Here is a 27,433-nt window from a genome sequence, read left to right on the forward strand (position 1 = left end):
GAGCCTTGGGTTTGTCAGGACACTCTGGAGGGTCTGAGGGGCTCAGTTGGATTCCAGATTCCAGCCTAAATTATTCCAATTTTCCAGCCTAAATAAAAAGAACAAGCACAGCTTGGTGAGGCAGATTCCTTCTTCCCAGCTGGTAAAAATCCCACAGCAAGGAGAGAGTGGAACATCATTGAAATACCATTTAAATTTAGTGAGGTGGATATTAAATGGTCAGGATTTAGGTGAACATTAAATGGTCAGGATTTAGGTGAATATTAAATGGACAGAATTTAAGTGAATATTAAATGGTCAGGATTTAGGTGAATAAATAAATGATCAGAATTTAAGTGAATATTAAATGGTCAGAATTTAAATGAATATTAAATGGTCAGATTTTTGGACAGCCTTTTCCTGCAGGACCTGGTGGAGTTAAATCAGATTTTTTTTCCTTTTCCTATTTCTGGAATAATGATCAAAAGTTATTTAATGCTTCTCTGCTATGGAACCACAGCCCTGGAGCAAGGAACACTGAGAATTTCAGGGGTGTGAAGAATTCCTGCAGGCTCCAGGAACAAGAACTCCAGGTCAGAGTTTTGGTTTTTTTAATCACACTGAGGAATAATTTTGGATGGAGGTGATCACAAAAATTGGGGACGAGTAACTTTGCATTGCACCAAAAGGTTCTTCATTTATTTAATTTCTTTAAGAATGAAAATATTCACTGGTTCAGATTAATTTGCAAATTCTTTAATTGAGCTGGACTGATTAAATTCAAGTAACACACAGTGGAGAGATGGAAAAAAAATTATCTAGGGAATAAAAGAGCAGAAATGGAAAAACTTTTAAGGAATAAAAGAGCAGAATAGTTACTTAACAACATGAGTGGGGAAAAGAAAAATCTTGGTGATGTGACTGGACAGGGACTTGGTCCTGCTTGCAACCATGTGAAGTTTTTGGTGATCTTTGCCTGTTTTTTGGGATGGAGGAACCTCCTGCCCTGCCTTTGGATTTGCACAGAGCTCATTTCCATGAGCCTCCCCCTGATTTCCATGAAACTCAAATTGAGTGAGCTGGGATTTGAATGTTTAATATCCCCCCTTTGTATCTTACACAGAGCTGCTGTTACCTGTCAGAATGTTCCTTTTACTTCACTTTTATTGGATATATTTGTAAATTCTTAACAAGGCTTGGGAAAGGATTCCTGAATTTATCTCTGGAGCTGTTGATTAATGAGAAAGGGAAATTACCAGAATTTACAGGGCAGTGGTGTTGGTGAGGCTCACATTGCCAGGCCTGAGATGATGTAAAATATCATTTCTGGAGGTTGTTTCATTACCTGAACCTATTTTTGGCTCCTTTTTGGGGCTGAAAAGGCTGCAAGTGCTGAGCCCTGTGTTTTCACAGCTCTGGTCACAAACAGAATTTTCTCTTTAAAATCTGCCAGAGGGGATGGTTTATTGTCTGCTCACCTCTGCCTCCTCCTCAGTGAGGTTCTGGCAATAATCCTCCGTGTTCAGATCGGGCCTGAACACCAGGATGTAACACTTGGGCAAAAAATAACTAGCCAAAATGCCCAGGGCGGTGGCCAGGACGGTGCAAATCTGTGTCACAGCCCTGAGGACCGTCCTGAGCGTGGCAAAAATCACCAGGAAGAAAATCCAGACGACCAAACAGATGAGGGTGGCAAAGGTGATGCCCCTGGCCACGTTGTACCTCCTGCCTGAGGTTTGCACCATGAAGGTGCACAGGAAGCAGATAAAGGCCAGGCAGTTGTTGTAGCCGTGCAGGAGGGCAAAAGCAGCCCAGGACTGGGTGCCACACACCAGCAGCACCTCGCTGGGCAGCGATTTATAATCAACAACCAGCTCATCAGGGCCCAGGTACAGGTGGCAACAGCACAGCAACACCTGGATGAGGAGAGACACCACCACCAGCAGCCAGGCCCTGCCATGGCTCACCCAGCACAGCAGCCTGGGGGCACAATGGGGGAATTCTGTCAGCAGGGTGATGTGCAGAGCCTTGGGCAGGAGGGTGGAGAAGCAGCCATTGAGGCACAGGGCGTAGGAGAGCTGCTGCAGCGCGCACAGCGCGGCGCTGGGCCTGCCCACGTACAGGCCGCAGCTCAGGGCCTGCAGCAGCAGCCACAGCAGGCCCAACACGCTCCTGGCACCCCCGGCCTGCCGCACCAGAGGGGTGTGCAGGTGTTTGAGGAACAGCAGGGCTGCCACACAGCTCAGGGCCGCCGTGAGGGCCGCCAGAGTCAGCAGGGCCACGGCCAGGGGCTCGCGCCAGAAGAGGAAGCGCTCGCCGCGCTGGAGGCACTGAGTGCTGCGGGCTGGGGCCCACTGCTGCTGGGGGCACGGGGAGCAGCTGGTGCTGTCTGTAAAGAGAGACTGGTCAGCACCCCATAACCCTTGGGGACGTGCCACCACTGCCAGGGTCACCCCATAATCCTTGGGGATGTGCCACCACTGCCAGGGTCACCCCATAACCCCTGGGGACGTGCCACCACTGCCAGGGTCACCCCACAACCCTTAGGGACATGTCACCACTGCCAGGGTCACCCCACAACCTTTGGGGACATGCCACCACTGCCAGGGTCACCCCACAACCTTTGGGGACATGCCACCACTGCCAGGGTCACCCCATAACCCTTGGGGACGTGCCACCACTGCCAGGGTCACCCCATAACCCTTGGGGACATGCCACCACTGCCAGGGTCACCCCACAACCCTTGGGGACGTGCCAGCATTGCTAGGGTCACCCCATAACCCTTGGGGACGTGTTACCACTGCCAGGGTCACCCCACAACCTTCAGGGACATGCCACCACTGCCAGGCCTTGGTGTGGGTGATCCCATAACCCTCAGGGACATGCCACCACTGCCAGGGTCACCCCACAACCCTCAGGGATGTGCCACAACTGCCAGGGTCACCCCACAACCCTCAGGGACATGCCACCACTGCCAGGCCTTGGTGTGGGTGATCCCATAACCCTCGGGGACATGCCACCACTGCCAGGCCCTGGGCTGGGTCACACAGGGATTGGGGGGTGCTTTGGGTGTGTTTTGCCTGTTTTCAAGGTGTGTTGGATGTCCAAAAGCTGTGGGAGTTCACCCTCTACTTTTCCACCCTCCTCCCTGAAGGATCCTTGCATTTCTTGCCTCTGTTTCCCTTCCCCAGCAATCCCAGAATTTTATCCTGTGCCTCTCTTCTAGCCATGCCCCCCAGAATTCCTTCACACCCCTCTCTCCTACCTCTGCAGATAAAACATGAATTTTGTCCTCATTCCTTCCCTCTGGGCCCAACAAAGAGCAGAACAGGGAGGGAACACCTGGCAGTGCTTATGGAGGAGAGCTCCCAGCTCATCATCCCCTCAGCCAGGAGACAGAACAATCCAGTTAAAGCCTTTAAATTCCCCAGAGCTCACCTGTGCTGCTCAAGAAGGTGTTTTCTGAACAGTCTGTGCAGTCATAGCAGCAGAGGTTGAACCCTTTGATTCTTCTGAATTGTCCTGGCTGGCAGCGCCTGAAGCACTCGGATGTGGGCTCCTGGCAAAGGCAGGAGTGAACATCAGCCAGGCACCTCCAGAATTGTCACCTCCAACAAACCAGAATGAACTGTGCCTTTTTTACCTTCTTATCTGCGGTGTGGAACTGGATCTCTGACTTACGGATGTACAGGGACTGGTCATAGTCCCCCACGGGCAGGTAGGTGACAGTGCCGTCCCTCCAGGCCCAGAAGATGAGTTTGTAGCCTGTGTTTGTGCCGTGGGATTGATCAAACCTGAAGCTCTGGCCGTTCACCTCGAAGGGGAGGGTGTTCATGAAGTGCAGCAGCTGGGGAGGAAATGAAATCAGAATTGATTCTGGTACAGTTCTGGTTTGGAGGATGAAAACTCCGCAAGCTGGAATCAGCTGTCCCTTAGGCAGGCTGAGATTGTGACAAAAGCCTCACCTGCCAGGACCTGATGGGTGTTTTGGGACAGCCTTTGGAGGTGCAGCCCAGAGCTCTGTGCAGGGCATGGGCCACGCTGTACACGGCCACCTGCACTGGCTGCACCAGGGTCACCATGAGCATGGGCCAGATGTCCCCAAGGGTGACACGGTCACACTGCTGGCAGTGCGTGTCCAGCACCTCGGCGTTCACCAGCCCGCTCAGCTCCCGGGATTTCCGACAGAATTCCTCCTGCCTAAGAGAGCTGAAGAGCTCAGCCACGTACTCCTGGAAGCCAGGGACTGTCCCTGCCCTCATGACAAAGCCCAGCACTGTCCCAATGCTCTGGATGTTGGGGGTGGAGGCGGCGATGTCCGACAGCATCCAGGCCTCGGTGCCAATCCACACCTTCTTGCCCAGCCCCATCCTGATGCTGTGTTCCAGCAGTGCCTGTGCAGGCAGGCTGTGAGCAAACAGCACCACAACATTCACTTTAGAGCTGTTAATTAACTTAATTGTGTTTTCCAGCTGCTTCCTGGCGCTGGGCTCGGTCAGCTCAGCGGGGATGAGCCCCTCGAAGGCGATGCAGATGTTGTTAGTGCCGGTCATGCTGAGGAACAGAGCCTGGGCTCCCCTGCCATACTCATCATCACTGGCCACCGTGGCCACCCAGTTCCAGCCAAACTGGTGGAGCAGCAGCACCATGGCCTCCACCAGGTTCTTGTCCCCGGGCACGGTGCGGTAGAAGGACGGGTACAGCTCCGTGTTGCTCAGGCTCTCACTGCTGGCTCCATAGCTCACCTGCACGTGGGGCACAGAGGAGGTGAGCAAAACGTGGAAATGCCCATGGGCCAGGTCACTCACCTCTATTTTTCTGTAGTTTTAGAGTATTAAATTGTCAAAAATTATGGTTGGGATGGTGGTAAAAGAATTCAGTGGCCATGGTCACTCACCTCTTTTTTTTAAGTTTTAGAGCATTAAGTTTTAAAAATTATTTTGGGGTTGTGGTAAAAGAATTAAGTGCTCATGGGCCAGGTCACTCACCTTTATTTTTCTGTAGTTTTAGGGTATTAAATTGTCAAGTGATGGTTGGGATGGTGGTAAAAGAATTAAGTGGCCATGGTCACTTACCGCTTTTTTTCTTTAGTTTTAGCACATTAAGTTTTCAAAAACAGGGTTGGGATGGTGGCAAAAGAATTAAGTGACCACGGTCACTCACCTCTTTCTTTAGTTTTAGAGCATTAAATTGTCAAAAGTGATGGTTGGGGTGGTGGTAAAAGAATTAAGTGACCACGGTTACTCACCTCTTTTTTTTCTGTAGTTTTAGGGTGTTAAGTCTTTTAAAATGATGGTTGGGGTGGTGGTAAAAGAATTAAGTGGCCACTCACCTGTATTTTTCTGTAGTTTTAGAGTATTAAATTGTCAAAAGTGATGGTTGGGGTGGTGACAAAAGAATTAAGTGACCATGGTCACTCACCTCTTTTTTCTTTAGTTTTAGCCCATTAAGTTTTTAAAAATTATGGTTGGGGTGGTGGTGAAAGAATTAAGTGACCATGGTCACTCACCTCTTTTTTTTTTTTTTCTTTAGTTTTAGAGCATTAAGTTTTAAAAATGATGGTTAGGTTGGTGGTAAAAGAATTGTGGCCACAGTCCAAGTCATTCACCTCTTTTTTCTTTAGCTTTAGCACATTAAGTTTTTAAAAAGTATGGTTGGGATGGTGGCAAAAGAATTCAGTGACCACGGCCACTCACCTCTATTTATCTTTAGTTTTAGCACATTAAGTTTTTAAAAATTATGGTTGGGGTGGTGGTAAAATAATTAAGTGACCACAGTTACTCACCTCTTTTTTTTTAAGTTTTAGAGCATTAAGTTTTGAAAATGATGGTTGGGGTGGTGGTAAAAGAATTGTGGCCACAGTCCAGGTCACTCACCTCTTTTTTTCTTTAGTTTTAGCACATTAAGTTTTTAAAAAGTATGGCTGGGATGGTGGCAAAAGAATTCAGTGACCATGGTCACTCACCTCTATTTATCTTTAGTTTTAGCACATTAAGTTTTAAAAATTATTTGGGGTCGTGGTAAAAGAATTAAGTGGCCACAGTTACTCACTTCTTTTTTTTTAGTTTTAGAGCATTAAGTTTTGAAAATGGTCGTTGGGGTGGTGGTAAAAGAATTGTGGCCACAGTCCAGGTCACTCACCTCTTTTTTTTCTTTAGTTTTAGCACATTAATTTTTTTAAATGATGTTTGGGGTGGTGGTAAAAGAATTCATCCCAAGGGCTGGGTCTGGCATGGCTGCACTCATCAGGAGAGCCATGAGCTCTCCCTTGTGTCCCTGATCACTGATGAAGTGATAATTAATTCACACAGGGTGACACACCCGAGGTTGTTATTTCTTAGCTCGGGACTGGATTTCCCTGAGCCTGAGAACGGAATCTGGGTGTTCAATCACAGAGGGATCACACGGGATCCTGCAGGACTCTGTAATTCCCATTTTACTGGTCTGAGCTGGGTCTGTTCTCTCAGGGAAATCAAACACTGAGTGTGTCCAGGAGGGGAATTAAGAACACTCAGGAAATCTGTGACAGAGCAGACTGGAATCTCTGCTTTAACCACCAGAAGAGAGAAAATTCCCCTGATTTCCATGGAACTCAAATGGAGTGAGCTGGGATTTGAATGGGTAATTCCCCCCTTGTATCACACACAGCTGCTGTCACCTGTCAGAATGTTCTTTTTACTTTTATTGGGTAAATTTGAAAATTCTTACAAGGCTTGGGAAAGGATCCCTGGGGCTATTATTTAATAAAAAAGGAAATTACCAGGAATGATTACAGGGAAACAACCCAGATAAAGCTTCTACCTCACACTGAAGACATGCACAAAAACCACCAATTCTTATTAGCTGAACCTAAAAGAGAGAATCCCTTATCCAGAGAGGTTTTTACCTGTGGGATGAGGAAGGAGCTGAAGAGCTTGGCCGTGAGCAGGCAGAGATCTGACTTGTGGGGCCCGATGACGGCGGTGACGCGCGGCTCGTACTCGGTGTAGTTGCACAGAACCCCGATGGCTGAGGTGCCCCTGCGGGTCAGGAACAGCAGGCTGGGCTGCAGGGCCACCAGGGGCTCGAAGCAGGTGTCATACATGTCATATCCCAGCCTGATTCCTGGCAGCAGCGAGCTGGAATTGTTGATCTGGTCGATGGCAAACCTCATGCCCAGAGCCCAGATCAGCCCGTCCGTGAATAACCTGAGGGGAGGGGACAGGAGTCACAGCCTGGCACTGCTGTCCCTTGTCACCTTCTTGCAGATTGTGGCATCCTTGTGGCCAAGCAAGACATCCCTGGCAGGCAGCAGAGCATCCCTGGAACCACTGGGGAGTTTTTTTGCTCTGGGTGTGAGCAGCTTCCCAATTTAATTCATCTTTTCTGCCAGCAAAAATCTCCTTGGAGCTTCCCAGGAGAAGGAACAGAGGTAGGGACCAGCTTAGCTTTTACTTTTATCAGGATGGGTTTGACAGCATGGAGAAAACACAAAAACATTTCAATTTTGGGAGCAGCTGATGTCCCTGTTCCTGGTGTTGAGTGTCCTTTTCCTCCTAAAAATCAATGAGTGGATGACACCAGCAGTGTGTGGGACCAAAATCAGCATTTAAAATTTGTCTGAGTAAAGCTCTAAAGCAGCCAGTGCTGCTAAAAGCTTTAATCAGGATGGGTTTGACAGCATGGAGAAAATACAAAAAGCATTTCTGTTTTGGGACCAGCTGGTGTCCCTGTTCCTGGTGCTGAGTGTCCTTTTTCCTCCTAAAAAAACAACAGCACCATCCCAATAACACTTCCTAAAAACCAGCATTAACAACTGCAGTGTTTGATTCAAGCCTAAAGAAATCAGTAGTGCTAAAAGCTTTTATCAGGATGGGTTTGACAGCATGGAGAAAACACAAAAACATTTCCATTTTGGGTGTCTGGTGGTGTCTCAGTGCCTTGTGTTGAGTGTCCTTCTCTTCCTAAAAATCCATGGGTGGATCACACCAGCAGTGTGTGGGACCAAAACCAGCATTTAAAATTTGTCTGAGTAAAGCCCTAAAGCAGCCAGTGCTGCTGAAAGCTTTTATCAGGATGGGTTTGACAGCATGGAGAAAACACAAAAACATTTCAATTTTGGGACCAGCTGATGTCCCTGTTCCTGGTGTTGAGTGTCCTTTTCCTTCCTAAAAAGCAACAGCACCATCCCAACAGCCCTTCCTATAAACCAGCATTAACAACTGAAGTGTTTGATTCGAGCCTAAGGAAATCAGTGCTGCTAAAAGCTTTTTCAACATGGGTTTGACATGGAGAAAACACAAAAATATTTCAATTTTGGGAGCAGTGGTGTCCCAGTGCTCCACCCCTCCCACTCTCTGTCCCACCCTCCCCTTTCCCTTTCCCCTCTCACCTCTCACAGCGCAGCAGGGTGGGCTGAGAACGAGCTGACAGGTTCACCGTGTCCTTGCCAAAGGGGAACAATCCCCCCAGGATGAAATCCCCAGGCCTCCTGAACTGGGCTGACAGACACGAGGCAGCACAGCCAAAGCTCAGGCACAGCCAGAGCCCTTCAGGGACCTTCATGGTGGGGGAAAATAAACCTGGGGGAAGGAAGGGGAGCAGGGAATCCAGGCTCAGCTGCTCCTGGAGTCTCTTTAAATAGAGCTCAGAGGGATTGAAGGCATGAGGAGGAATTTGTTTAGTAAAATGCATTAAATTAACTTCAGTGGGCAATAATCAAATCCCCTCTGAGGGCACTGGGGTGCAAACCTCTGCCCTCACCCTGATTTCCTTTACTCAGGGAGTAAAGATTGCTTTACAAATCATTGTAAATACAAACAGCATCATACAAGTGACTTACAAATTCATTGTCACAGAAATTTGGGCTCCTCTGGCAGAGGTGATAAAACTCAGGTGCCCTGCTCTGATTCTGGTAAAATACACATTAATTTTTATTAATTTCATTTTTAAATTGAGGTCAGCTCATCATGGAAATAACCAAATCTCCCTCAGGGCAGGAATTTGCCTGCAGAGGCCATTCCTGGGTCACAAGGTTGGTGAGCTGCACTCAGCTGGATTGATATTTTTTTTTAGGAAGTTGGTACTGGCTGATCTGATTTTATTTTTTCCTCACACTGAGCTGGGACATTAATTCCAGTTCAAAAACTTAAATCCAAGTTCATAGCATGGTAATTTAAGTTACATTACTTAAATTTTTTAATTTTATTTTTCTGTGCAGGGTTGGATTTTAAGACAGCTCTGAATGAAAAGTTCAATTTCCTGCATTTTCTACTTTAGAAAATTGTTTTTGCTGCCAAAGTGATGCTCCAAGGCTGGAATATTTTCCTGGCAGGAAGAGAAGCAGACACAGATACCAAAATACAGGAACACTTCAGGGAAGCACCAGCAATTTTTCCAGGTATGTTCATACTGACATTTTTTTTAAGGATCCTTTCCATTTACTGGACTATTTAAGCTTTAATTATAAAACTTTTAAATAGAAGTTCTAAACACAGTCCTGAATTTTGGGCAAGTTCATCTTCAATATTAATATTGAGGAATAGTTAGAATGAGTGTGACAAGGGAGAAAAAATATTTTTCTTGTGGTCATACCATCATTTTAATAGATTTAAACCCATTTTTTTCCCTTTGACACACATCATTTGATTTAGTTTAAAGCATTTCATTCACTGCACAGGTGAAATACCAGCTGGCCTGACCTCCAGGGAAATGAAAGAGATTTTTCCAGGGAAAGAAAATCTGAGTGGGTCAGAGTTTAAATCGTGTTCCTTCCACCAGCACACACCCAGAGTGTGATCCCACAAAGGACACTCCTCAAAAACTCATTCTTCACAGAATTTAATGTCCAGTGAGTCCAGTCTCCATGAGGTAATTGTGATTTCCTGCATTGTGCAGTGTTACATGAGGCCAGGAAGAGCCAATCAGCCTGGGGGATGCCCCAGGTGTCCCTGTCACCCTGCACTGCTTTTCCAGCTCCCCAAAAGCTCAGCCAACCCCCCCTGGCATCTTTGGCTCTCCCAGTGCCTCCCAAAGCAGTGATTCACAGTACAAGTGTGGATTTCCCCCCTGAGAGAGGCAGGAAAATCCTTTTTGTAGGCATTTGATACATTCATTAAAAAAAAAATAAACACACAGAACACAAGTCAGGAGCAAAGAGCTCCAGGCTGGGCTGGACAGAGGGGACTGTGCAGCACAAATCCCAACGTGCTGCACAAATCCCAAGTGCAAAAGCAAAGGGATTTGAGGGGCAGGGAAGGTGCTCTGGATGGATCCCTGCTCCAGGATCATTTTTCTCTTAAGGTAAAGACATCCACCCCCATTTCCTTCAGTTCCATGAGGAGCTTCTTTTCCTCAGGATGAAATTCTGCAAGTGAAGCCCCCCCAGGTGGGTTTTTTGTACAAACCAAGGTGAGCTCCCATGGGGTATAAACGTGTTCAGACACCACAGCTCAAATTTGTTGCTGTAAATGCACAGAAATTAAGAAGAAAATTTTAAAAAAAGGGAAATAATAAATCCCTTAGCAGCTCATCCTAACGTGGATTTTTTTGTTCTAATTGTAGAGCTCTACAGACAAAGATATAAAAATAACAAGAACAAGTGGTCCACATTTATAAAGTGAGGCATCCTGAATAGTTTGGCCAAACTCCTCAGCTCCGGGCTGGAAAGAAAAAAAACGCGGACAGAGAGAAAAAAAAAAACCAAAAAACGATTTTTGCTCCAAGAGCTCCTGGGTGATGCTGTGAAGGTCAGGGCAGGTCGAGCAGGTCGTTCTTCTCGAAGAGCTCCTGGGTGATGCTGTAAACATCGCTGATGTAGGGGATGGCCTCCCCCAGCATGGCCACAGCCTCCTCGGGCGGCCCCACGTTCATGATGTCCAGGAAAGCATCGCGGGACGGCAGCGCGCAGAACGCCACGGTGGCGGCTTTGCGGATCAGCCAGGGGTGATGCTGAGCCAGAGAAGCGTTGTAAGCGTCGGTGCAGAGCACGGAGGTGCGCGAATCCCCCGAGCGCAGCCCCTGCAGGAAGAGCTGCAGCCAGCGCAGGGCGCGGTGCAGCCGCAGCAGGGTGCGGCAGCCGGAGCCGGGCTGAGCCCGCAGCGCTGCGGGTCCCGCCGCCAGCTCCTGCTGCACCATGCGCTGCACCGACACGAAACGGTGCTGGTGGCAAAGCTCCTCCAGCAGGGTCACCTTGGCCACGGCGTCCTTGGAGATGAAGGAGAAGACGGTGCCCAAGCTCTGGAGGAATCTGGAGTGGGAGGGGAAAGGTGGAGGGTTAGGGGGTGGGAGGGGATGGAGAGCTGGTTGAGCCTGGAATTCCTTCCCAATATCCCTCCTAATCCTGTCACAGTGAATTCATTCCCAATATCCCAATATCAGAGTGAATCCATTCACAATATCCATCCTAACCCTGCACTGTGTCAGTGTGAATCCATTCCCAATATCAGAGTGAATCCATTCCCAATATCCCAATATCACTGTGAATCCATTCACAATATCCATCCTAACCCTGCACTGTGTCAGTGTGAATCCATTCCCAGTATCCCAATATCAGTGTGAATCCATTCCCAATATCATTGTGAATCCAATCCCAATATCCCAATATCACTGTGAATCCATTCCCAGTATCCCAATATCAGTGTGAATCCATTCCCAGTATCCCAATATCAGTGTGAATCCATTCCCAATATCTCAATATCAGTGTGAATCCATTCACAATATTGTGAATCCAATTCCAATATCCATCCTAACCCTGTCAGTGTGAAACCACTCCCAATATCCCACTAACCCTGCCCTGTGTCATTGTGAATCTATTCCCAGTATCCCAATATCAGAGTGAATCCATTTCCAATATCCAAATATCAGTAGGAATCCATTCCAAATATCCCTCCTAACCCTGTCAGTGTGAATCCATTCCCAATATCAGTGGGAATCCATTCCCAATATCCCCCCTAACCCTGTCACTGTGAATCCATTCCCAGTGTCACTGTGAATCCAATCCCAATATCCCAATATCAGAGTGAATCCATTCCCAATATCCATCCTAACCCTGTCAGAGTGAATCCATTCCCAATATCCAATACCATTATGAATCCATTCCCAATATCCCAACATTACTGTGAATCCAATCCCAATATCCCCTAACCCTGTCAGAGTGAATCCAATCCCAATATCCCAATATCAGTGGGAATCCATTCCAAACATCTCCTAACCCTGCCTTGTGTCAGGGTGATTCCATTCCCAATATCCAACACCATTATGAATCCATTCCCAACATCCCAATAGCAGTGTGAATCCATTCCCAATATCCCAGTATCATGTGAATCCATTCCCAATATTGTGAATCCATTCCCAATATCCATCCTAACCCTGCGCTGTGTCACTGTGAATCCATTCCCAATATCCAATACCATTATGAATCCATTCCCAATATCCCAATATCACTGTGAATCCATTTCCAATATCCAAATATCAGTAGGAATCCATTCCAAATATCCCTCCTAACCCTGTCAGTGTGAATCCATTCCCAATATCAGTGGGAATCCATTCCCAATATCCCAATATTACTGTGAATCTATTCCCAATATCCCAATATCATTGTGAATCCAATCCCAATATCCATCCTAACCCTGTCAGAGTGAATCCAATCCCAATATCCCAATATCAGTGGGAATCCATTCCAAACATCTCCTAACCCTGCCTTGTGTCAGGGTGATTCCATTCCCAATATCCAATACCATTATGAATCCATTCCCAATATCCCAATATCAGTGTGAATCCATTCCCAATATCATTGTAAATCCAATCCCAATATCCATCCTAACCCTGTCGCAGTGAATCCATTCCCTCTCCTGCCACTCCAGGCACTTTTAAATCATTGTCCCCATCCCTCCTGTCAGCTCCCGTGCTGTAAAAGGTCAGAGCTCGTTTAAATGGGTTAATGGAGAAACGAAACTCCTAAAACCACAACAGAGTACGATGTGATGCGGCCTAGAGCTCGGTGTGACAGATCCCCGTTGGAAAACGATCGGGATTTGGATTTATCCCTCACATCCTCTTTACCAGAGTGAGGCCATCGCTGTCCTGTCACTGCATCCTGCCTACAGCCCCCTCCGAGGCAAACCCCGCTCGCTCACCGGATGAGCCCCCTCCAGCCGCTCAGGTAAGGCTCCAGCAGCACCTCCCGCTGCTCCGTCACGCACCCGCGGAACGCGTCCAGAACCTCCCTCAGGCTGAACGCGGCCGCCGCCGCCATCGCTGCGCGGCGCCGCCGCCGCCTCTTCCTCCTCGTTCCGCATCCCGCACCGCCGGCTCGACCAATCAGCGCCGCGTCCGTCACCCGCCGCGCGCCGCGGGCCAATCCGCTTCGCGTGCGTCACCGCGGCTCGACCAATCCGCGCGGGGTCCGCGAGGGGCGGGGCGGCGCAGGCGCGGAGGAGGCGCCGGGCGCTGTGAGGGGCAGCGGGCCGGGCCTGGGTGAGCGTGTGGGGTTTGGGGTGTTTTTATTGTGTTTTTATCTGATTTTTTGGTGTTTTTGTGCTTTTTGTGGCTGTTTTTGTGGGTTTCTGCATGTGTTTGGTGGATATGGGAGGCAAACAGCGCTGGTTTCGCACAGGTTGTTGTTTACCACCTCCCCCGTGTTTTCTGTCTCTCTTCAGAAAAAAGTTTGGCCTCTGCTCGAGTTCTTCTTTCTCCTGGAAAAAAATTGAAATGGCTCCTGCAAAACCAGCGAAATTCTCTCTTTTTGTGCCCTCCACGGATCTGCTTCTGGAGTAATTTTCTGTGCGGGTTTGGGATCTGGAGTGAGGCAAAAAATGCCTGAGATCAAAGTCACCCCTTTGGGTAAGCGCAGCCTAAAATCGCCTCGAAATACAAAATCTGCAAAGGTGTGGGGCTTGGAATTCAGGGTAATATCGGCCACGCTGCTGAGATTCCTGTCAGCATCTCCCTGCCCTCCCTTATTTTTTCCAGCAAAAATTACAACCATTTGGATTAATTAATCAGAATTAATGAATTCGTTCCATTAAAGGCATTGTGGTAAAGTGTTAATTCACCTACAGTGCTAAAGAGGCACAGGAAGAAAATATTTTTTTCTGTTTTTTTCCGTGTTTTAATCTTTTTTATTTTAGCTGTTTTATCCTCATGGATAATTTTCATGCTTGGTGTAAATTTAACTTAATGAGGGCAGAGCATTTGGAAAGTGAGTTCTCACCCTTGCCAGATAAAGAATTCTTTTCCTTGGAGCTGCAGTTCAGGAAGTTTGTGCAGACCTTTATGTGACTTTTTAAAAAAAAGTTGCAGTTTTTCCCAGAGGTGTTTTACTGGTATTTTGCTGAATTTTTTTGGTGTTTTGCTGGTATTTTACTGGGTTTTTTGCTGATATTTTACTGGCATTTTACTGGTGTTTTACTGGTCTTTTATTGGTGTTTTATTGGTGTTTTTTTGTTATTTTACTGATGTTTTGCTGGTATTTTGCTGGTGTTTTATTGGTGTTTTGCTGGTATTTTATTGATGTTTTGTTGGTGTTTTTCTGGTATTTCATTTGTGTTTTACTGGTGTTTTGCTGGTATTTTGCTGATGTTTTGCTGATTTTTTTTGGTGTTTTGCTGGTATTTTGTTGGTATTTTATTGGTGTTTTATTGGTGTTTTACTGGTATTTTACTGGTGGTTTGATGGTATTTTATTGGTGTTTTTTTGTGATATTTTACTGATGTTTTGCTGATATTTTGCTGGTGTTTTATTGGTATTTTGCTGATTTTTTTGGTGTTTTGCTGGTATTTTGCTGATATTTTATTGGTGTTTTTCTGATATTTTACATCTGTTTTCCTGGTGTTTTACTGATGTTTTGCTGATGTTTTATTAGTGTTTTACTGGGATTTTTTTGGTGTTTTGCTGGTATTTTACTGGTGTTTTGCTGGTATATTATTGGTGTTTTATTGGTTTTTTTTCTGATATTTTTCTGATGTTTTACTGGTGTTTTACTGCTGTTTTTCTGGTATTTTTGCTGGTATTTTTGCTGGTGTTTTCCTGGTATATTCCTGGTGTTTTGCTGCTGTTTTGCTGCTGTTTTTCTGGTATTTTACTGGTATTTTGCTGATGTTTTCCTGGTGTTTTCCTGGTGTCCAGGTGCCGGGCAGGACGTGGGCAGGAGCTGCATCCTGGTGTCCATTGCTGGCAAGAACGTGATGCTGGACTGTGGGATGCACATGGGCTACAACGATGATGTGAGTGTCCCCTGGGCCAGCTCCTGCTGTCCCCTCCTGTCCCCCTGCCCCTCTGGGCTCCTCTCTCACTGGATTGTGGCAGAGCTGCTCTTTCCTCTTCAAAAATCTGCCCAAAACATCCCTCAGGTATTCCATGAAATGCCACCATCCAGCCCTCCTTTCCCTGGCTCCTGGGCTTTGGAAAAAAAGAAAAAAAATTTATTCATGCAGCTGCAAATGCTCCATTCCAGGTTTCCTGGAAATTTCTGGATTTCCTGTGAGCAGGAATCCTCTCCTTAGTTTTTAGTTCATTCCATGGTGGATCCTCACCACATTTCTCCTCTCCAGAGAGAGAGAAGGAAACTCCTGATTGTGGGAAAGGAATAATGGCACAAATATTCTGTAGGAATGAGTTCAAATGTGCTGTGACAGGAAAGCTTTGGGGGCTTTGTGCCTCAGAGCCAGGCTGTGTTCAGCACCTGTTTTAAAATAATAAAATAAAATAATTTATTTATGAAAGGGTCACTTCTCTGTCTGTCCCCTCCTTTTTGCCTCTCCCTGCACACAAAAGCTGGCTCAGCACATTCCCAGAGTTCCAGATCCTTCTTTCCATAGATGTTGGTGTTACCTGGAGAAGCTCAGCACATTCCCAAAGTTCCAGATCCTTCTCTCCATGGTTTTTTTTGGGTGCTGGGGTTACCTGGAGAAGCTCAGCACATTCCCAATGTCCCAGACAATTCCCTCTCTGGTTTTAATGGATTTTGGTGCTGCCTGCAGAGTGCTCAGCACATTCCCAGAGTTCCAGATCCTTCTTTCCATAGATGTTGGTGTTACCTGGAGAAGCTCAGCACATTCCCAAAGTTCCAGATCCTTCTCTCCATGGTTTTTTTGGGTGCTGAGATTACCTGGAGAGGCTCAGCACATTCCCAGTGTCCCAGACAATTTCCTCCCTGGTTTTATTGGATTTTGGTGCTGCCTGCAGAGGGTTCAGCACATTCCCAGAGTTCCAGATCCTTCTCTCCATGTTTTTTTTTGGGTGCTGGGGTTACCTGGAGAAGCTCAGCACATTCCCAGAGTTCCAGATCCTTCTCTCCATGGTTTTATTGGATTCTGGGGTTACCTGGAGAAGCTCAGCACATTCCCAGTGTCCCAGCCCCTTCTCTCCATGGATTTTGGTGTTACCTGGAGAAGTTCAGCACATTCCCAAAGTTCCAGATCATTCTCTCCATGGTTTTTTTTGGGTGCTGGGGTTACCTGCAGAGTGCTCAGCACATTCCCAGTGTCCCAGACCCTTCTCCCCATGGATTTTGGTGCTACCTGCAGAGTGCTCAGCACATTCCCAGTGTCCCAGCCCTTTCTCTCCATGATTTTGTTGGATATTTGTGTTACCTGGAGAAGCTCAGCACATTCCCAGAGTTCCAACCCCTTCCCTCCATGGATTTTGGTGTTACCTGGAGAGGCTCAGCACATTCCCAGAGTTCCAACCCCTTCCCTCCATGGTTTTTGGTGTTACCTGGAGAGGTTCAGCACATTCCCAGTGTCCCAGCCCCTCCCTCCATGGTTTTGTTGGATCAGTGATGCTCTCCTGATGCATTTCCTGTTCTCCCATGGCTGCAGAGACGCTTCCCTGACTTCTCCTACATCACCCAGAATGGAAGGCTGACAGATTTCCTCGACTGTGTCATCATCAGGTGAGGCACCTTCCTTATCCCAACTCTTTTTGTGCTGTCCCTGGACATTAAAACACTTTCCAAACCCACCCCTCATTTTCCACATCCTGCAGAGCTTGAAAAGCTCTGGGAGCCACCCAAGCTGAATTTTCTGCAATTTTTTTTGATTTTTCAGCCACTTCCACCTGGACCACTGTGGGGCTCTGCCCTATTTCAGTGAGATGGTTGGCTATGATGGCCCCATTTACATGACCCACCCCACCAAAGCCATCTGCCCCATCCTGCTGGAGGACTACAGGAAAATCACCGTGGACAAGAAAGGAGAAACCAACTTCTTCACCTCCCAGATGATCAAAGACTGCATGAAGAAAGTGGTGGCTGTGCACCTCCACCAGACAGTGCAGGTGAAGGAGCTTTGCTGGAGACAAAAAATAAACTAATTTTAAATGAAATTATTGTCATTAATGAAGGGTTTTGCTGTTGGGGCAGGTGGATGAGGAGCTGGAGATCAAGGCTTACTATGCAGGGCACGTGCTGGGAGCTGCCATGTTCCAGATCAAGGTTGGCTGTGAGTCTGTGGTGTACACTGTGAGTATTGTCACATTTAAAATGATTCCCCTATTTTATTTATTTATTTTTTTAATCTAGAAATATTCCCAGATATTTATCAAAATCTCTTCTCCCCACAGGGTGATTATAACATGACACCAGACAGGCACTTGGGGTGAGTGAAAAGCTGAATTTCTGTGAGTTTTGAGGATTTCTGGGTGGAAGTTTTCAGCACAGCTACTGTTAATAGTAGGGAATTCTCAAGTTTAATTCTCTGGAATATTTAATGATGTCTCTGCTGGAAACAGAAATGTAATTTTGAATTGTGAGAGTGAAGATATTCACATTAAACCTGCCAGATAGACCTTAATGTAATCTGAATATTCACATTATTGTATTTTAGGGCTGTGTAGCAGTTGGATTTCAATATTTGAAATTGTTTTTCATGGTATTTTTATTTTTAAGAGATTATTAATCACAACCTTCAACACTCATGTGTTATAATATTATAAATGTCTCATAGATGTATTTTCACTGGCATGTATGAGAGATTTATAACATCCCTGCTATTCACATAAAGATTTTAATGCATAATATTTTAATAATATAACCATTAATACATATTTCAATACTATAATATTTTAAAATATTTTTAGAAAGCTGGATTAATTTAAACAAAGCTGCTACAGAATTCCCAAGGCCTGTGTTCCAGCTGGCAGAAAGCATTTGCTGGTTTGATTTGTGGTTGGGATTCTCCTTTCAGAGCTGCCTGGGTTGATAAATGCCGCCCTGACCTGCTGATCACCGAGTCCACCTACGCCACCACCATCAGGGATTCCAAACGCTGCAGGGAGAGGGATTTCCTCAAGAAAGTCCATGAGACTGTGGAGAGAGGAGGGAAGGTACAGGGGCCTCTCCCTCACATTTATTGCTCCCAACAAATCCTCAATATCAGCAGATCCTGATGGCAAATCCTCCACGAGGGAAATTCCCCTCAGTGCCTTCCATTGCAAACTGCAAAACGTTCCTGGCAGTTGGAAGGATGTCAGGAAGTGAGAGGGATTTGTTCAGGAATGATAACCATAGTTAAATAATAACCATATAAAAATAATAATCACATAAAAATAATAATCACATAAAAATAATAATCACATAAAATAATAATCAATCACATAAAAGAATAACCACATTAAAATAATAATTACATAAAAATAATAATCACATAAAAGAATAACCACATAAAAATAATAATCATATTAAAATAATAATCATATTAAAATAATAATCACATAAAAGAATAACCACATAAAAGTAATAATCACATAAAAAGAATAATCACATAAAAAGAATAATCACATAAAAAGAATAATCACATAAAAAGAATAATCACATAAAAAGAATAATCACATAAAAGTAATAATCACATAAGAATAATATCACATAAGAATAATAATCACATAAAATAATATCCACATAAAAATAATAACTACTACATAATAATAATCACATGAAATAAGATCTACATAAAATAATAATCACATAAAAATAATAACCACATAAAAATAACAATTACATAAAATAATAGCCACATAAAATAGTATCCACATAAAATAATAATCAATCACATAAAAGAATAACCACATAAAAAGAATAATCACATAAAAAGAATAACCACATAAAAATAATAATCACATAAAAAGAATAATCACATAAAATAATGATCACATTAAAATAATATCCACATAAAATAATAACCACATAAAATAATATCCACATAAAAATAATAACCACATTAAAATAATAATCACATAAAAGAAGATCTACATAAAATAATAATCACATAAAAATAATAACCACATAAAATAATAATCTCATAAAAAACAATCAGTTTGTCTCTCTGAGACACTGAATTCCACCTCTGTTCCAGGTTCTCATCCCAGTTTTTGCCCTTGGACGTGCCCAGGAGCTTTGTATTTTATTGGAAACTTTCTGGTGAGTGCAGCTTTGGGTATTTTATCAGAAACTTTTTTGTTGAGTGCAGCCTGAGCATGTCCCACCTGATTTTTTGGGATCCTTTGTGTCTAGTGAATGTTGAAAATGGCAGGAATTTTTCTGTAGTGAGGAGAAGGGCACTAAAACCTCCATGGGAGTGTAGCATTAAAATACTGATTTATAACTCATGAAAATAGGGAAATACACCCCAAAAAAAACCTTGGGAGAATCCCCAGCTTTAGAAATATCCAGGATTTACTTTGCCCCTCACAGGTCACTTCTTTTACAGGGAGAGGATGAACCTGAAAGCTCCAATTTATTTTTCCACGGGCCTGACAGAGAAAGCAAATCATTATTACAAACTTTTCATCACCTGGACCAACCAGAAAATCCGGAAAACTTTTGTGCAGAGGAACATGTTTGAGTTCAAACACATCAAAGCCTTTGACAGAGCCTTTGCAGACAACCCAGGGCCCATGGTAGGTGAGGGGACTGAAGGTTTGGGAGCTCTTTTATTCCATGTGATCCCAAATCCTGCTGGGAAAATCATCCTGAGCATCCTCCACCCATCAATCCCATATAAAAATCATTCTCCACCCCATCAATCCCATATAAAAACCCCCTCATGGCCAGGCCATCTCTGTAAAAATTAAATTTCTTTCTGTTTTGATTTCATTAAAGGTGAAACCCCCAGAAAAAAATTAAATTTTTCCATGTTTGTGTCATGTACACATGCTGGTTCAAAGCAGGATTTTCTTTTCCACACAATCTTGTGTTGCTACTTTAATTCTGGCTGGTTTATTTGGTACCACAAAAAAATTAAAATTTATGAAATTTCTTTATTAAAAAAACACTCAGAGTTTTTCATCAGACACTGGGAATGCTCACAAATATTTCCTAAAATAGGGAATATTTTTATTTCCTAAAACCCTGGCTCAGCTCTTGGAAATTTTAAACAACCAAAAACCAAAAATCCCTTTTTGTGCAGTGCTGGTGATGGATTCTGGTGGATCCTCTGCACAGATTTGGGATATTTATAGAAATCATGGGAAAAATGTTTTTTTTACAGTGATTTGTGGCACAACTCTGACTTGCAGGTGGTGTTTGCAACCCCTGGAATGCTCCATGCAGGACAGTCCCTCCAAATCTTCAGGAAATGGGCAGGGAATGAGAAGAATATGGTAAGAAATTGCTTTTTTTTGGCTGATTTTTATGTTGATGGGAGTTTTAAGATTGTAACAAAGCTTTTCCTGAGGAGCTGGAATTCAAGGACACAAATCTTTTTTGAACCAGGACATCCAAACTCTACAGATTTTGATGGTTAACACTAAATCCATGGAATTGTTGATTTTCCTGGATTTTTTTTGTATCCCAGGTGATCATGCCTGGCTACTGTGTCCAGGGCACTGTGGGCCACAAGATCCTCAGTGGGCAAAGGAAGCTGGAGATGGAAGGAAGACAAATTGTAAGTTGGATTTTCAATTTCCAGCATTGAAAATACCTCAAAATAATCTTTGGATTTGGAGTTGCACTTGGATTTGTTTTGGTTTCTTTTCCCCTTTTGCTTTAGCAAAGCTGGGTTGGATTTTTTTCCCCTTTAGCAAAGCTGGGTTTGGGTTTTATTTTTTTCTTTTACTTTAACAAAGTTGGGTTTTCTGGCAGCTGGAGGTGAAGCTACAGGTGGAGTTCATGTCCTTCAGTGCCCATCTTTGTGAGTTTGGAGAACAGGTGTGTGCTGAGAAAGGCAGGAGCTTCTCTTTGAAATGGAGAATGCAAACCCCCTCCCTCCAAATTATTATAATTTTGAAATCAAGGGGCTCTCAGGCAAAGATCTGGGAATAGGAATAACAGTTCTTTACTAGGGAAATTAAAATAGAAATACAGCACTACAAAGAACAAACCCCAAACCCAGAGAGTGACTCATGGAGGAAGGATGGGTTATAAAAAGATAAAGAACACTGCCCTGCCTGGTTTATAAACCATGGCCATGAACAGGAGATATCTCCTTTGGAAATAAAGAACACTGCCCCAGCTGGTTTCAATGGATGCCCATTAGCAGAATATCTCCCACAGAGATCAGGATCACTGCCCCACCCTGCACAGATGGTGACAGAACAGACACCTTTGATCACACCCTGTGTTGTAACCCAAGACAGGCTCACAAAGGAGTGACCCCAAATTCACAAAGGAATGACCCCAAATTCACAAAGGAATGACAGTGACCCCAACCTGTGCTTTCTCTGGCAGCTGGAGGTGAAGATGCAGGTGGAGTACATGTCCTTCAGTGCCCACGCTGATGCCAAGGGCATCATGCAGCTGATCAGGCAGGCAGAGCCCAGGAATGTGCTGCTGGTGCACGGGGAGGCCAAGAAGATGGAGTTCCTGCGGCAGAAAATCGAGCAGGAGTTCCGTGGGTATCCCTGCCGGGGAGGGAGGGCCACCTAAACTCCAAAAATCAATTTTTTTTATCTATTTTGGGCCTCAGACCATTTAGATCGGGTGACACTTACATCTCCCTCAAAGGACTGATGTAACACCTTAATCAGTATTAATTAATTGAGCCCTGTTGATTGCAGTGACCCCTTTGGACATGAATTAGGATTATTTTCTATGGGAGAGGAGGGAATGGCATCAAATCTCCAAAATCACATTTTTGATCTATTCTGATCCCTCAGCACATTGAGATGAGGTGGCATTTACACCTCCCCTCAAAGGACTGATGTAACACTTTAATCAACATTAATTAATCAAGCCCTGTTAATTGCAGTGACCCCTTTGGATATGAATTATTTTCTATGGGAATGGCACCAAAACTTTAAAATCATATTTTTGATCCCTCAGCACAGTTAGGTGAGGTGGCATTTACACCTCCCCTCAAAGGACTGATGTAACACCTTAATCAGCATTAATTAATTGAGCCCTGTTAATTGCAGTGACCCCTTTGGATATGAATTAGGATTATTTTCTATGGGAGAGGAAGGAATGGCATCAAATCTCCAAAATCACATTTTTGATCCATTTTGATCCCTCAGCACATTGAGATGAGGTGGCATTTACACCTCTCCTCAAAGGACTGATGTAACACCTTAATCAACATTAATTAGTTGAACCCTGTTAATTGCAGTGACCCCTTTGAATATGAATTAAGATTATTTTCTATGGGAATGGCATCAAAACTTTAAAATCATATTTTGGATCCCTCAGCACAGTTAGGTGAGGTGACCTTTACACCTCCCCTCAAAGCACTGATCCCTGTAACACCTTAATTAACACTAATTAAGCCCTGTTAATTGCAGTGACCCCTTTGGACATGAATTAAGATTATTTTCCATGGGAGAGGAGGGAATGGCATTAAAATTCTAAAATCACATTTTGATCCCTCAGCACAGTTAGGTGAGGTGACATTTACACCACCCCTCAAAGCACTGATGCCTGTAACACCTTAATTAACACTAATTAAGCCAAATTAATTGCAGTGACCCCCCTGGAGCTGAAGTTTTGTTGCTGCTGTCCCTTTTGCAGATGTCAGCTGCTTCATGCCAGCCAATGGAGAGACCACCACCATCCTCACCAACCCCTGCATCCCTGTGGACATCTCCCTGGGCCTCCTCAAAAGGGAAACAGCCATAGGTGACACCCCAGACAACTGGAAATTTCTATTTCATATCATTAATTTAAATTAATATCAAATTAATATTTAATATGTGTATTTAATAGCATTTAAAATCAATGTGCAGCTGGCTTTGGGAAAAGCTGGAATTACTTTTATAAACTGAATTTTAGGAAAAAAAATCATCTCATCCTTCCCATCAGGAACTGCTCTGGGTGGAAGGGACATCACTGAATATTTTTATTTTTAGCTGCCAATATTTCTGAGAATGGTTAATCCCCATTGATGCATTAAGAGATAGGAAAATAAATTTCCAAGTGAGAGCACCAAGCTGAGTCCTGGGGCAGGTCTGGGTGAAATCCCAGCCCCTGCTGAGTTTGGGTTTTGCTGCAGGTCCTGTGCCAGATGCCAAGAAACCAAAGCTGATGCACGGCTCCTTACTGATGAAGGACAACGTGAGTGAGAGGGGCTTGAGCTGCTGCTGGATCCTCTGGAGGGGCTTTTGTGTCCTGGGAGGGTGCTGTGTGTCCTCTGTGGTGTGTGTCCTCTGTGCTTTGTGTCCTCTGTGCTTTGTGTCCTCTGAAGGTGATTTTTGTGTCCTAGGACGGTGGTTTTGTCCCCTCTGTGTTTTGTGTCCTCTGAGGGTGTTTTTGTGCCCTTTCAGGGTGATTTTTGTGCCCTCTAAGGGGATTTTTTTTGTGTCCTCTCAGGGTGTTTTGTGTCCTGGGAGGGTGTTCTGTATCCACTGTGTTTTGTGCCCTCTCAGGGTGATTTTTGTGCCCTCTGAGGTGATTTTTGTGTCCTAGGAGGGTGTTGTGTGTCTTCTGTGTTTTGTGCCCTGTCAGGGTGTTTTTTGTGTCCTCTTGGGTGATTTTGGTGCCCTCTGAGGGAATGTTTTTGTGTCCTCTGTGTTTCTGTGCCCTCTCAGGGTGATTTTTGTGCCCTCTGTGTTTTGTGCCCTCTCAGGGTGTTTTTTGTGCCCTCTCAGGGTGTTTTTTGTGCCCTGTCAGGGTGTTTTTTGTGCCCTCTGAGGGATGTTTTTGTGTCCTCTGTGTTTTGTGCCCACTCAGGGTGTGTTTTGTGCCCTCTCAGGGTGTTTTTTGTGTCCTCTCAGGGTGATTTTTGTGCCCTCTGTGTCTTGTGTCCTCTCAGGTGTTTTTTGTGTCCTCTGTGTTTTGTGCCCACTCAGGGTGTGTTTTGTGCCCATTCAGGGTGTTTTTTGTGCCCTCTCAGGGTGTTTTTTGTGCCCTCTGAGGTAATTTTTGTGCCCTCTGAAGGGATGTTCTTGTGTCCTCTGTGTTTTGCATCCTCTGAAGGTGTTTCTGTGTTCTCTCAGGGTGTTTTTTGTGCCCTCTCAAGGTTATTTCTGTGCCCTCTGAGAGTGTTTCTTTTGTCCTCTTGTGTTTTGTGCCCTCTTTTTGTGTTTTGTGCCCTCTGAGGGTGTTGTGTATCCTCTGAAGGTGAGGATTTCTTTTCTTTTTTCCCCCCTCAGAGTTTCAGGCTGGTTTCCCCTGAGCAGGCCCTGAAGGAGCTGGGGCTGGCCGAGCATCAGCTGCGCTTCACCTGCCGCGTGCACATCCAGGACCCGCGCAAGGAGCACGAGACAGGGCTCAGGGTCTACAACCACCTCAAGGGGTGAGACTGGGGGGGTGGGGGTCAGGGAGCTGTGAAAGAATCTACAGGATTTATTCAGAAAGCAGAAGGGATTTATTGCAGGAACAATCACATTTTTATAGAATTTGTGTGCACATCCAGGACCTGCACAAGGAACACCAGACCGGCCTCAGGGTCTGCAACCACCTCAAGGGGTGAGACTGGGGGTCCCTCAGCTGCTCTGTAAGGCTGGATAGTGCTGGAAAAATCTACAGGGTTTATTCAGAAAGCAGAAGGGGTTTATTGCAGGAATAATGACATTTTTATAGAATTGTTTGTGTGCACATCCAGGATCTGCACAAGGAGCACCAGACCGACCTCAGGGTCTGCAACCACCTCAAGGGATGAGACTGGGGGTCCCTCAGCTGCTCTGTAAGGCTGGAGAGTGCTGCTAAAATCTACAGGGTTTATTCAAAAAGTAGAATTAATTTATTGCAGGAATAATCACATTTTTATTGAGTGGTTTGTGTGCGCATCCAGGACCTGCACAAGGAAGACAAGACAGGGCTCGGGGTCTGCAACCACCTCAAGGGGTGAGGCTGGGAGACCCTCAGCTCTTCTGTAAGGCTGGAGAGTGCTGAAAAAATAGACAGATTTTATTCAGAAAGCAGAAGGGATTTATTGCAGGAATAATCACATTTTTATAGAATTGTTTGTGTGCACATCCAGGACCTGCACAAGGAAGACAAGACAGGGCTTGGGGTCTGCAACCACCTCAGGGGGTGAGACTGGGAGTCCCTCAGCTCTTCTGTAAGGCTGGATAGTGCTGGAAAAATCTACAGGGTTTATTCAGAAAGCAGAAGGGATTTATTGCAGGAATAATCACATTTTTATAGAGTGGTTTGTGTGCACATCCAGGACCCTGCAAGGGTCCCTGTAAAGGTCCAGTGGTGATGTGGAGCAATCCCGTTTCCCTCTGGAGTCCAGTGGAGAAAGGGGCTCCCTTAGTGTCCCAAACCCTCTGTTTTTATCTTGGTAAGAAATGTTGGGCTCTTCCCCCTGGCTGGAGCAACTCCCAATGGGATGCAGTAATTTTATCAGTGCCACAGTGGGACTCAATGGCCATGAGCAGAAAATGACTGGCTGGAGGAAGGATGGGTTGTGAAAAGATAAAGAACAATGCCCTGCCTGGTTTATAAAACATGGCCATGAACAGGAGATATCTCCTTTGGAAATAAAGAACACTGCCCCAGCTGGTTTCAATGGATGCCCATTAGCAGAATATCTCCCACAGAGATCAGGATCACTGCCCCACCCTGCACAGATGGTGACAGAACAGACACCTTTGATCACACCCTGTGTTGTAACCCAAGTTTATAATTGTGAAATCACTGTAAATGCTGTCCCTGCAGGATCCTGAAGGATTACTCAGTGCAGCACCTCCCTGATGGCTCCATCACTGTGGAGTCCATCCTGATCCAGGCCACTGCACACTCAGAGGACCAAGGAACCAAAGTCCTGCTCGTGTCCTGGACCTACCAGGTGGGAATTGTTGATTTTCCCCTCAGTTCCTCCCCTCCTGCACTGGGCTGAGCCTTCCCCGTCTGCCTTGGGAGAGAGGGGGGAGTCCCTGCTGAGCATTTTGAGGTTCAGCAGAAATGGTTTGACAGGAGCTCTCTGGGCCCACTGAAGCAGAGAACTTCTGGAATAATTAATTCTACTTAATTCCACTAAATTCCAATTGATTCCACTGAATTCCACTAAATTCCAATTAATTCCACTGAATTCCAATTGATTCCACTAAATTCCACTGAATTCCAATTAATTCCACTGAATTCCACTCAATTCTGCTGAATTCCTATTGATTCCAATTAATTCCACTCAATTCCAATTGATTCCACTGAATTCCACTCAATTCTACTGAATTCCACTAAATTCCTATTGATTCCAATTCATTCCACTAAATTCCAATTAATTCCACTGAATTCCACTCAATTCCAATTGATTCCACTGAATTCCACTCAATTCTACTGAATTCCTATTGATTCCAATTAATTCCACTAAATTCCAGTTAATTCCACTAATTTCCACTCAATTCCAGTTAATTCCACTCAATTCCATTAAATTCCAATTGATTCCAATTAATTCCACTGAATTCCAATTAATTCCACTCAATTCCACTAAATTCCAATTAATTCCCCTCAGTTCAATTCTGTGTTTTTTCAGCTCTGCTGATTATTTCACCTTGTGTTCCTCCCTTGGAGAATTTAAACCAAACAGAGAAATATTTTTGATCTTCACATCATTTTATTTCACAGCCATCCCATCATCTTCACTTTTAAACTTCTTCCTTGCCAGCAAGGAAATGCCTTTGGAATGCAAAGCAGGAAAATCAGTTTATTCCTTAATTTCAAGCCAAAATCTTTTTTTTTTTTTCCTCAAAGGAAACCCCTCATCTCCTTTGAGACCTGGAAGTTTCACACCAATATTCTGTAAGAACAGCCAGAAATAAATTTGTGATTATTTCACTTTTTAACCACAGCTCACATTAACTCTTACCCAGGAATTCTCTCAATCCCATTTCTAGCTACCAAAATTGAAAAAAGGGAAAAATCAAAGGAAGATTTTTTTTTTTTTGCTCCCATCCTGTTTCTTTTTGTCCCTTTTTAGGATGAAGAGCTTGGCAGTTATCTCACATCCCTGCTGAAGAAAGGGCTGCCCCAGGGCACCCCCTGAGAGCAGAGCCCAGCCTCATTTTATTTTGTTTACAAGGCTTTTTTTTCTGCTTTTTAATAAAAAACATCCATTGTTTGTTCAATTCCTGCAGTGCCACCAGCACTGGGATTTTAGAGGAGTCA

The 27,433-nt window shown here is 44.8% G+C and overlaps 3 protein-coding genes across 3 annotated transcripts; 1 reads left to right on the forward strand and 2 right to left on the reverse strand.

Moving 5' to 3' along the window:
• Positions 1-716: 716 nt before the first annotated feature.
• On the reverse strand, positions 717-9,679 carry TAS1R3 (taste 1 receptor member 3). The gene is made up of 6 exons (XM_033079712.2): positions 8,351-9,679; positions 6,866-7,166; positions 3,945-4,724; positions 3,623-3,826; positions 3,418-3,538; positions 717-2,368 (listed from the first exon to the last, which is right to left on the reverse strand). The coding sequence occupies exons 1-6, from the start codon at positions 8,650-8,652 to the stop codon at positions 1,443-1,445; spliced, it is 2,634 nt and encodes an 877-aa protein (XP_032935603.1). The 5' UTR covers positions 8,653-9,679; the 3' UTR covers positions 717-1,442.
• Positions 9,680-9,782: 103 nt separating this feature from the next.
• On the reverse strand, positions 9,783-13,246 carry LOC117006937 (ceramide-1-phosphate transfer protein). Its single transcript, XM_033079713.1, has 2 exons — positions 13,095-13,246; positions 9,783-11,206 (listed from the first exon to the last, which is right to left on the reverse strand). Exons 1-2 carry the CDS (start codon positions 13,211-13,213, stop codon positions 10,708-10,710), a joined length of 618 nt encoding a protein of 205 aa, XP_032935604.1. The 5' UTR covers positions 13,214-13,246; the 3' UTR covers positions 9,783-10,707.
• A 127-nt stretch (positions 13,247-13,373) lies between these two features.
• On the forward strand, positions 13,374-27,389 carry INTS11 (integrator complex subunit 11). Its single transcript, XM_033079704.2, has 18 exons — positions 13,374-13,434; positions 13,617-13,800; positions 15,085-15,182; positions 16,779-16,852; positions 17,007-17,235; positions 17,321-17,419; positions 17,521-17,555; positions 18,144-18,282; positions 19,308-19,372; positions 19,662-19,851; positions 20,470-20,553; positions 20,748-20,837; positions 21,620-21,782; positions 22,895-23,002; positions 23,376-23,437; positions 24,475-24,617; positions 25,988-26,117; positions 27,246-27,389. The coding sequence occupies exons 2-18, from the start codon at positions 13,773-13,775 to the stop codon at positions 27,309-27,311; spliced, it is 1,803 nt and encodes a 600-aa protein (XP_032935595.1). The 5' UTR covers positions 13,374-13,434; positions 13,617-13,772; the 3' UTR covers positions 27,312-27,389.
• Positions 27,390-27,433: the final 44 nt, after the last annotated feature.

Source organism: Catharus ustulatus, chromosome 24, assembly GCF_009819885.2.
Source record: "Catharus ustulatus isolate bCatUst1 chromosome 24, bCatUst1.pri.v2, whole genome shotgun sequence".
In the NCBI taxonomy this organism is placed as follows: domain Eukaryota; kingdom Metazoa; phylum Chordata; class Aves; order Passeriformes; family Turdidae; genus Catharus; species Catharus ustulatus.